The sequence below is a fragment of the Argentina anserina genome, chromosome 3 (genome assembly GCF_933775445.1).
Source record: "Argentina anserina chromosome 3, drPotAnse1.1, whole genome shotgun sequence".
NCBI classification, from domain to species: Eukaryota; Viridiplantae; Streptophyta; class Magnoliopsida; order Rosales; family Rosaceae; genus Argentina; species Argentina anserina.
In genome coordinates, this window is record NC_065874.1 from 4,028,697 (window position 1) to 4,040,769 (window position 12,073).

The following is a 12,073-nucleotide window of genomic DNA, read 5'->3' on the forward strand; positions in this document are numbered from 1 at the left end:
TCGACGTTAGATCATTATATGAATAAATCCTACGATCTAAAGTGAACCTATTCCAGTCAATTTACTTCCCCTCCCAACATCTTTGATTACGACTTTCTTTTGTATGTCTTATGTGAGCAGTCCTCTAATTTCTTTTATTGTTTACAACTATACATTATTTGTTTAATAAAAAAATAAAGAACTCAAACATAACCTATCATGTATAAAGAGAGACCGGTGTCACTAGAGATATACAATTATAAGTTTGACGTGCATGCATTAATTTTTCTTTATTTTTGAAATAAACATACATGTATTAATTCTAGTATCATTTTCAAATTTGTAAACGAAATAAAAAACTTCCACGTTTATGTGTGGCACAAAACTTGGTCACTTTGTTCTTTTAATTTCATACATACACTTCACAGTTCACACTAGTACAGTATTACGGTATACTCGCCCATCACAAATATTATTTAAAAAAAAAACAGAATATGCGACTACATAGAAATGACTGGCACAGGATGACAATAAATTGGGAGGCCATGCATACGTGAAAGCTGTACTGAGGACTGACCCAAATCGGATCAGCCGAGACCCAAAAAAGCAAATCACCACCGAAATGGTAAGTTTCTCCAGTCTTGGAGGCTCTTCCCGGCTGGCCAAGGAAAGGGCCGAGGCTTTCCTCCGTAAAAACCCGAAACTCCCTTACACGGCGGCGACATCGGTAGCTCAGGTGCTCGGTTTTCCTTACAATATCATCCCGGAGCTCCCCGCCGTCCTCCGCAAGCTTTGGAGCTTGCCGGACTGGCGTGATGTTGCCGTGTCTCTTGCCCGGAGCGGGAAGATTGTTGTCTATGCTGTTATGTACCTGCTTTTTCACACAGTCTGTTCCTTGATACTGAAGAAGAAGCAGGTGACCAAGCGGGCGGCGGCGGAGATCTTCACGCGCAGCCTGATCACTCTGGTATGTGTTGACTGGAGTCTCATTCATTTCCTTTTTTATTATTTAGTGTTTTTTCTTTGTTTCTTGTTCTTCGGAGTAAACACGATTTGTTTCTCTATACGTGAAAATGAAAATGTAGGGTCCGAAGGAGACGGCGTCGGCCCACTCGTGGACATTCTGGGTCGGTAGGTCGGCCACTCCCGGCTCAATTTGCCCGGTCTACACCTTCACTACCGTGGAGGGCTTCTGGAGGTTTGTGTTTCTTTCATTTTCGCTATGTTCTTGTTTGTCTTGTTGATGAGTCTACTGGGTCGTTTGAATTGTGTCCCCATTTTGGGCTCTTGTGGTTTTTTAGGGTTCTAGTGTAAATGTGTAATGGGTTTGGTACTAACACGATGATGGTGAGTAAATTGGGAGCCAGTTATTGAAGATTGAGTTTGGGTTTTGGGGTCTGGGTCTGAACATATAATCTCCGGGATTTGGGGGTTTTAAGTGATACGGCTGTGTGGGTTTGAAATGGTATGTGATAGTTTGTCTGTCTGCATTTTGAACTCGTTATTAAATTACAGTATGATGTAGTCATGAAGTTACAGAAGGCACTAGCTGCCCAACGTTTTGCCATTATAGTGATGTTGATAAGGGCTTACAGATTTTGTATTAGATAGAGTGAGAATCAGGGCATTTGGGTTTGTTGTATTTGTTTCAGCTGCTTATTATGCTAAGTAAGTTATTCTATGATACACGTTTTAGGTATAATATGGGAGGTGTTCCCTTCCGCAAAGTTTACAGGAGAAGAGAATGAAGTGGGATGCTGCAAGTCTGTGCAACTGCGCATTGCAGTGCCCCTCTTTTGTTTTCTCGGTTCTTATTTCATAAACTATTTGCATAGTTCTAAGATACAACAATGGGACATCATCTTCTTTAACTTGCAAGCAATAATATTAGAGCTGACTCACTATTTTTTCCTTTCATGATTTGTTGCATTTTATACCATCGATAGTGCGTGGTAACAAACTTGTCATATCTTATGTGTATGTGTGGATTAGGGAGGTGTTTCCATCAGTCATTATTTAGATTTGTCATATGTTAAGTAAATCATATATCCGTGCTTTCTACTCTATTGGGACAGGGATTTCGTTCTGAAGTTTGTTGCTTATTATATTACTGTGCGCATGCAACTGCATATCTCATATCCACCACCAGTAATACTAGCTTGTGTGCTTTTGCTCATGTTTTCTTGGTACTAACTTATAACTACCCTGTTTCAGTTTCTACAACAACATGTGCCAGCCTAGCCAGTTGACTCCTGGTTTTGATTTTTATTTCTTCAAAGATAATATAGAGCCCAAGTGGGAAGGGGAGGAATCTGTTCATGCTGAGGGAGGGAAATGGACTCTAAGTTTCTCCAGAGGGGAATCTAACTTTCCCTGGCAACAGACGGTATGGTCCAACTGTTACTTTTGGTTTAATTGCTATTCAAATATCACCCTGAAATAGTTGTAGTTGTATCACTTGTATGTGTTCTCTGATTGCCTTTTCTTTACTGGTATTAGTTGCAAGCACTGGTCAATGAACAGTTTCGTCATCGGCATGATGTATGTGGAGCGGTTGTCAATGTTAGAGATGAGCAAGAAAAAATCTCTCTTTGGACCAAGAATGCAGCAAATGAGAATGCTCAGGTGATCCTACTATATCATTTATTTGCATATCTATTGTACATTTTTACCATCAAGGACTTTCCAGAGATTTTTTAACATGTGATATGAACTGTTACTGCTAACTAGTGTCAATCAATTGTTCATTTCCTTCTTCATCTTTGTTCCTAACTTTAAAGAGTGCCAACAGATTTAGAATCGTAGTGAATTCCTTTATCCAATTACCATTGAGCTATTGTCACTCAATTATTTCCTTATTATAAAGGATCAGATAAAGGGGAAGGTACCACTAGTTTAGATGGTCTATATATGCATTGTCCCTTGCAACTGTATGGGATTACTGTGTCAACCAGGCTCTTATGGGCACCATAAACTTTCAACTTTGTTTGTTGCAGTTTACATGTTGCATTATCATAACTGAGATTTGGATGATGTCTCATATCGTTTTCATGTGCAGCTGAGCATTGGCAAACAATGGAAGTATTTTTACAATCCCGGTGCACTTATCCGATGGTGTAGGGGATAATTCTGCATGTGTGGATTAGCAGAATTGGCGAGCTACTCTGAAGATTTTGAAGTTTATTATTTCTATTTGTGGTGAGGATTGTGAGGATTTTACATTTATATTTGTTATAATGCTTGAATTATAAACTGGTTTTGTAATAATCAAATCGACTAAGACGTCCTATGAACTATGTTACGATACGCTGTGACTATAAGTTGATTTCAATATTTTTGAGATTGTTTTAGAGTTTTCATGGTTTCGATTTTCGAGTTTATCACTTGAAATTTCGGGGTTGTGACAGTATGGGCTCATTTAGAGCTTCTTCATTGTTAAGATCTGCAATGGTATTCTTGGCGGTCAAGCTGACGGCTTCTTTTGGACTGGTGACTGCTGCAATGCCCCCTCCTCCTCCGTCATCTTTCGACAGCTATTGTGGAGGTTCCTGCCGCCTTTGGTCCTCTAGTTGGCTCCAAGCGTGCAACGTAGATAGATGTTACCACTTTGGTGAAGAGGCAGAGGTCGGTAGTGGGACGGGTGGCGTCGAAGTCAGACCTAGTGCTGCCTTTTTCGGCAAAGCTGAGCTTGCCACATCAAGATGGGCTTCTAGCCATTCCCCATGCAAAAAGCAGAAGCTGGGCCGCCCAAAGGGCTTGACAAACAATCCCAGGGTTGAGAGTGTCAGTGAAAACTGAGCTGCAGAGAACCCCGAAGAAGCGGGCTCTGAAAAATAAGTACAAGTCTAGGCCCATTGGGTCAGTGAAGAAACTAGATATGTATTTAGGCCTGGTTGTTGACTCTGCTATTAAACCCATGGGGGTGGAACAAGTAGTTTCTGGTGAGCCCGAGGTGGTGGTTGTCATGACTCCAAAATTTCGAATGACAAAAATTCGAATTTGAAGCCATAAAAATTCTAAAATAATCCCAAATATATTGAAATCATCTTATAGCAACAGTGTATCGAAACTGAGTTCACAGTATGACTCAGTCGACTTGAATAATATATAACCAGTTTATACACTCAAGTTTTATAACAATTGGAAATGTAATATTTGCTCATTCCTCACCACAAACAGAAGAAGAAAACCCTCGGTAATCTTCCGAGTAAGCTCTCTGAGCCTGCGAATTCACACCTGCAGTATTGTCCCTTACACCATCGATTTGATGCACCGGGATTATAAACACAAACCCGGCAAGCTTTTTAGCCCGTATGAGTAAACCAACATTTAAACATACATCACAAACAAAGGAAATGTAAAATTAACATTTTTTACATGTGTACTCATGTTACCCGTAACATATAACATATTAAAATATGTGCACATGAGACTCGGGTAGCCCACCTGATTACACGTAACAAATAACATTTTCAAATATGTGTGCACATGAGACTCAAGCAGCCCACCTGGTTACCCGAATGTCATTTAAAAACATGTGTACTCATGAGATGGGCAGCCCACCTTGTTACCCCTCATGAATACAAGGTAGATAGACTAGAACTCTAACTGATCATAACCAACACCTGACCAAGGCATGGTTCCGATTTATATGTCATCACCGTCCGAAGACCAGAAAACGTTTTGACAAGACTCAATGTTAAACCCACGTAAAATATAACAATCCACGCATGTTTATGTACTACAACCAAGCAACTCTTGCACAACAATATATATAAAATCACTCCAATAATCCATTCTACCGGAAGGTACATTACCTCCCCTTCCGGTCTCATCCGCCACAATCGAAAACAATAAATTTCATATTTTAAATAAAAACTGTAACATTATATAATATAGCAAACCATATATATGTATTGTATTTACCATTATTTATACACATACATAACTCTCATTTAAAGAAATCATAAATATAAGTCACCGTCAAGGGTAGACTTGTCACCGTGAGATTTACTCCCTCATTTCCTACGTGCAACTTTTACGGCACTAAGAGAGATTCCCTCACTCGTTTCGTCGGTCACCTAGTAGCATAACAATGTGCTTAGAAAACGACCGACATAACAGCCTTTGAATATTAATTACAGTTAAAAATATTGTTTTCATAAAAAATTGTTCACGCGTGTGGTGCTCACGCGCCGCCACAGGCTGCCGCGTGTGACGCTCACACGCTTCCCAAACAGTCGTGCGTGGCCTCCCTTACCACCATCAAAACCCTCCAAATCTCCTCCTACAACTGTCCTAGGCCCCATACCCACTCACCGCCGCTCCACTTCCTCCCACGCGCCGCCCTAGGTGGCGGCAAGCACACCACAACTCCTCCACCGAAAGACTTCATCAAATCATCAAACTTCCAACAACAAAAATGTAGATCACAAGGAGATACATGTTTTTCATACCTGCACCAGAACCTAGAACCACCGGGAAGTTTCCGGAAACGTCCAAGATGCCGATGGTGGGTGAAATCGTGGAACACGAAGTGGTGGGTCGATTCGAGCTTCCAATTTCCTGAAATCGAGACCAGAGGTGGGAAACGACGGGAAGAAGTTGGTCTCGAGCTCTTGCGTCGCCGGAGACGAAGCTTGGATGGTGACGAAATATACTGAAACTTCAAATTGCCGATATGGCTTCTAGGAGGCGATGGGCAGCGTGCCACATCCACAGGCTGGAGCAGCCGACCATGCGATTGCCTTGAGACTGGCGGTGAAGGTCACGGTGGCCGGAAGTGAGAGATCAGCGGCGATGAAGGTCCGACTGTGAATGGATTCGGGATTGGGTCACGCGATCCGGCTCTGTTTCCTTTTTGGTTGTTTTGATTTTTAGGTTTCCAAAAATGTCCTTTCCTAGCCTTCTAAAATCGGAAACCAAACTTTTGTTGCTAACAACTTCCACATACGACATCCAATTAAGGCGTACCGCGTGTCTATGAACTCGTATCGACGAGCTCCATAACTTCTGTGAATGAAGTTTTCAGAGATGAGCGACGGAATAAAAATCGACTCTTGAGTTACTTAAAACGTAACGTTTTTCAACCTTGAATTTCCAAAATCACTTTCGTTTCATAGAAACATCGACGAGATGGCGTATAATGTGATTTTACTTGAATTACTAAGCATAATAATTTTCGAGAAATAAAAAAAATAAACTAGAAAATCGAGGTTATTACAATGGTGGAGGATGTGGTTTTTGATGAGGACACTCAGGATGGGGTGGCTCCTCTAGCTTGATTGGTTTCTCAAGCTCTCTGAATAAGTTAGCTACGGCTGACAGTTCTCGGTTACTTTTTGGTCTCTACTCAGAGATTCAGCATAGGGATAGTTAGAATTATAGTCTAGAGTTTTAATTGTTCTGCACATTTCAAATTATATTGTAGCCCGTGAGGACGGCATGTGTTCATGTTATTTCATACATTTTTCTTATCTTAATATATAACTTAGCGTCAATTCTGAAAAAAAAAAATTTATATTAATTAAATACGAACATAAAATTTTGACTTCTAGTCGACATTCTCTGAACGTACGGAAGAGTTTGGGGTCGTGATTGTTATTATAACTAGCTAGCTAGGATTCCCTACGAATAGAATCAGAGCATTTTTACAATTTAGAGTGCAGAGTCGTATATATCGAGGCTAATTTGTGCGAGTTACACCTCAATCATGAAAAACATCAATTTATATTGTAAAAGCACATAATATATCAGAAAATCGATTTATAATATTCAACTGTATTAGTCAATGCTCATATATAGCGATTTGAGTTGTAATCAAACTAAGGGTCATCATTTGCCTGCGGGCCTTAAAGCTCGTTGGTAGCCCAACCCATGACCCAACCCGGCCCGGTGCGGTTAAAGTTCAGTCAAAGTCTGGTCTTATGGGTGTAAGGCTGGGTAGAGGTTGAGAGTTCAAAGCCTCGGTCCGGCTCTAGGTCTGGCCCGTTAGAGCTCATAAGACCAAAGCCTCCTATCAAAAGTCCGCCCAAACCCCATTTTTTTTGAAATTAATAATTTTATATGTATTTATTTGGCGTATATGTTAATTAGTTAAAATTCTTTTTTTTTGTACTATATTTAGTTAAATAATTACCATACATTACACATATATATAATTTTTCCAGCTCGGAAAAGCCCGTAAGGCACGGGCCCATGAATAGCCCGTGGACCTTGATTTTATTAGTAAGCCCGACTTGGCCCAAAAAAATAAAAAAATCGTCAAAGTCCAGCCCATTGCAGACCCTTAGACCAAACCCTCAAAGATTGAATTTTTGATTAAAGGAGCACTCAAAGAGCTAAATAATTAACAAGCTAAGCCATAGATGTCATATATATGTCACGATCAGTCTACTCACGTTTCTCCATGTTTTTTATTTTTATGAAGGAAATTTGAGTAAAGACAGAAGCCCCTAGGCATCCATGTTTCTCCATAAAGCTAGCGTACCAATCTAAGAACATCATAATCTACTTAAAACTTGTGTCTATAAAATAAATGATATATGAGTCGTCTTCCTCTGATTTTGTTTCTTGATTGGTCCTAGCCTGGCCATGATTGCTATCTCGAACCATCGTCGAATGGAGTTCTATCAAATTTTGACGTCTGCGTAGTTTTCAAAAGCAAGGTGATGACAAAGTATTGTCGCTATACACCGCTGAATTTGGTTTTTGCTTTTCTTGCAGCCGGAAAAGCCATTGGAGTAGCAACATAGATAAGGTAACCTGACGCAATCAATATACTATTTTGGTCCTTCTTGAGAACAAGTCCTTTAGGGAAAGAGTCATCACCGTTTCCGGGCTTTTGGATCCTTTATGGCATAGGATGAGCTTAGCCTCTGGAACTGGGTCAGTGTATGCAAAACCTTTGCTCTGTATGCTTTTTTAATCTGGTTCTCATCAAGCTTTCTGCCTTCCTCACCAGATGGTAAGTCAAGAACCCTAAGTGATCTATGACAACTTTCTCCTTCTCCATTACAAACGTTCCTTGTTAAATATTCACTAGGAGCTTTTTCGCCTACGTTTTCGAGCTGTAATGATAGTAGAAGAAACCTCTCAAGATTCCAAGACCTCTCTGCTCTCTCGGCTAAATTTGATTTGGACTTAATCAACCACACTGTCAAGGACCTAACTACACACGAGTCCACCTCAAATTATTAAAAAACTTGTCTTTCTAGTTAAATTTTAGTATAAAAATTTAAATTTTAAATATTAGTCTACCATAAATTTATATATATAGTTCATATAAATAGTAAATTTTTTTCTAACCTAACCCATTATAAAATCCTGGCACCGCCCTTACACACTATAACTTATATTTATACCTCTGTTGAATGACTTAAATCCCAGTAGATAAGAAATCGTAAGGAAATAAAATAAGAATTCAAAGCTCCCAGTTTGATTAGGGTTAAATGATTAATACATCCTAAGCCAGGCTGGAATAGAATCCTAATTAATAAAGTAACATCCATGTCACGCCCCGGTTCCGATGGTTAGCGGATTTTACCCTACCACACGCCGGTTCCGAGGAACGACTTAATGTTATAGTGCGTAATGTAGTAAAAATAAAAACAACTTCTTTCTAGACTCGTCCAATCCCTTTCCGACTCAACTAATCTACACTTCTCTACAAAAGAGTGTATAAATGGGTGGATGAGCAAAACTACACGCTCAGTGAATGTGTAATGTAATATGCTAGTAAAGTCATGTAATTTTACCACGCTATAAGAAAAACAGTATATCATATACGCACAGTACACAACAATGCGTCACATCGCATAATCTTTTCTTATTGATTATCCTTCAATTTCGTGATCCCCACGAGCACCTAATGACATCTTGTCATCTACCTCCGTGTGCCACATCCTTACTTAGGCGTAATCCAATCAAGAAGTTCACATGTTCCATGACTAGTCAAACAATAACTCAAATACCATAATACGTATAATTCAACAGAGTTCACAAATCGACATGCTTCACTTAAAAACATATAGATATTTTAAAATAGATCTAAAACATTTTTTTCGACTAATTTAAAAACATATAAGCATATTTGAAACACTAATCATAAACCACTTACCTCTAAAGTACGAATCATCACCCAAACTGTAAACTGAACCTCTTAGAACAAGCCTTTTAGACATCACCATCGGATCTAACTCAAATCTCTAGAATAGAAAGATCAGACCGATACGAATCTGTACCCCTACTCGCAAATTACGAATCGGAGTTACGGATCAAAAATTATAATACGTGAAAATTTCATGCAAAACTAATAAAATAATATAAAACTATATAAACGGAGGAGAGAGTCTGAAAATGCACAGCCCAAAATAAAGAGGGGTGGTCCCTATACATAGCTTTCTACCACGTGTTAACACCAGAAGCAAGCACACTAAGCTTACTCCACATGATGACACGTGTCCAATGACTCCTTGGACTAATATGACACGCAGGGGCTGCACACTTGGTCACTAAATAAACTTTTTGACCAATAAAACGGCGACAAGTCGCCATACGATTTAACTTCAACAAAATTTCTAAAAATTGTTAAAATTAATTCGGAATTCCAAAAACTTTACTGAAAAATACTGCGAATTTGTGGTAAATTTTGCTTTTAATTTCTTAAAATACAAATAAAATTTGACATACTCCAAAAATTGGGATATTTGAAGTAACATCCAATGTAATTGTATAGAAAATAATCATCCAAAGCCATGATCCCAAAACCGTGGCGAAGACGTATGTACCATCAAAACATACACCTATATATGCCAATCTGGTCCACTGATGTAGCTACTCGACTAAAGAGAGCAGAAGGACAAGAGAAAAGGGATGCAACATTTGTCAGCCGGTGCTTCACAACTTGAGGTCAGTCGTGTACGGTTAATAACTTCACCTCACACCCTGCCGCCATCCCCATCCCAAAATTAACTTTTTGTAGTCGTAGGAAGATGATGAAATGAGTAGTTATTTGCATATAATGGGTGGTTAATTATAGCAAAAGTTTTACAATTTTCTGATTATTGTTTCTATTTTTTTTAAGGATAAATTATTGTTTAGTACCAAATTAAATCTTAAATTATAAAAAAGTTAAAGAAGAAAATCCAATTAAAAGGTGGTCTTCACATTTAATTGAAAATTACAAAAATGTCAACAAGCTTCAAACAAAATTAGAAAAAAAAATCATTTTTTAATATATTTGCTGACTGTTTTGCATTTTCTCACTCATTTTCTCTTCTTTTTCATTCTTCTTCTTCTTCCGGCCATAATTTTGTCGTCCGGCGATGGATTTTAGCGTGATTGATACCATTGGAAATATCTCTCTTCCCTCTTTCATTTCATATCATACCCTTTGAATCGACTATCGTACAAGGTGCATAAATCCTCAAAAAGAGATACTGTCGACCTGGCGGTGCTCCAAGCTTTTTCGACAAAACCGGAGCCCAAGGCTCCATAATTCTATTTATTTGCTTCATTATGAGCACAATTATACCGATCTCCTTTGAATTTTAACATAATACACGGATTTACAAATTTCTCTCTGCATGTCGCACCACCAGTCATAGTAGATGTCACACTGGTAGCTACAATATCACCATTGTGACTGTTATTGTATATGGTAGTGTGACTATGTTGTGATAAGAAGAAAATATGAAAAAGAAGAATAAGAATAAGAACCTTTGTCTCCTATTATAAGATCTTAAACTTCTCAAATAAGCCAAATATCAATATTTGACATTGTCACACTAGTAGTCACATCAGTGGTCACACCAATAGCTACATTAGGAGCCATACAGGTAGTCACACTTGTGGTCACACTGGTAATCACATCATTGGGAGTTACATCGGTAGTCACATTGGTAATTACATACTTTTATAACAAAAAAACTAGTCGGCTACACTATCATTCACACAATAATTCATTAACATTGTTCTATGACAAGTAGTGTGACTGTCATTGTGACAAGTAGTGTGACTGTCATTGTGACTAGTAGTGTGACTGTCATTATAACTAGTAGTGTACAGATTAACTACAATCTACAAAGAAAAGAAAAAGAACAACACAAATATATGAATTTACTCTAGGCACCCAGCTACACTATCCACCATCTTCTGAATCTTCTCCGATGAGTTCAATCTAGAGCCTATGTGCATCAACCGCCCACATCTCCACAGTTCCAAGCTTTCCTCTGCATCTCCATAGTTCTAAGCTTTCCCCACAGCTCCGAGTTTTCCTACAATTCCAATCGTCCCCGCACCTCGTCTCCGCATCTCAAAGGTCGTACATGTACTCGCGACTCTGACGTGGTCCAGTACCACCGTGCCTCTAGTGTTGTCCCCACAGCTTCGACTTTTTCCCGAAGCTTTGACATCGTCCCCGCATCTCCAATGTCATCCCCGCAACTCGGATCATCCTCGCACCTCGTCTCCGCATCTCAGAGGTCCTACATGCGCCTCTGATGTGGTCCAGTACCGCTCCTTTAGCGTCGTCCCGCACCTCCGACATCGTACCACACTTGCTCTGATGTCATCTCCGCGCCTAGAGAGAGAGAGAGAAGCTGCATCGGAATTTTCTTAACTAGTTTGAAATTGTAGATCTCGGTTTTAAAGAGAGAAATGAGAGATTAGCTGCAATGGCACAATGTAATTTTCTTGAAATTCAAGGACAACGGTATAAGGATTTTAGAAAAGTGACTAAATCTAAATTTTCGGTTTTTGCCTTATTTTTTTTCTAATTAAGCATGTTCAAATTGACTTTTTTATAATATTCTCTATTTTTTATGCAAAAGTTATTCTTATCTAATATATTTTCAAGAAATGAGTTTTTTCTTGTGGCATAGAACGATGTTCACACATTTCACAACAATATCATGGAAAAAATCAGTCATCAAAAAATAAAAAGTATTATGCCATAGTACTCACAAACACAATTATGTACTAAAAAGAAAAAGAAAACATGCATGCCACTGTCATGACTGATGAGTAGGGTTGTGTTTGGGGCTTAATTAATTATTTTTAAATGGAACCAAGATCCAACCCATGTTAATTATTC

General features: G+C 38.9%; 1 protein-coding gene across 1 annotated transcript; it reads left to right on the top strand.

The window, feature by feature from the left end:
• Window positions 1–601: 601 nt before the first annotated feature.
• On the top strand, window positions 602–3,777 carry LOC126785829 (uncharacterized). The gene is made up of 6 exons (XM_050511479.1): window positions 602–946; window positions 1,065–1,177; window positions 2,194–2,365; window positions 2,479–2,604; window positions 3,038–3,060; window positions 3,387–3,777. Exons 1-6 carry the CDS (start codon window positions 602–604, stop codon window positions 3,775–3,777), a joined length of 1,170 nt encoding a protein of 389 aa, XP_050367436.1.
• Window positions 3,778–12,073: the final 8,296 nt, after the last annotated feature.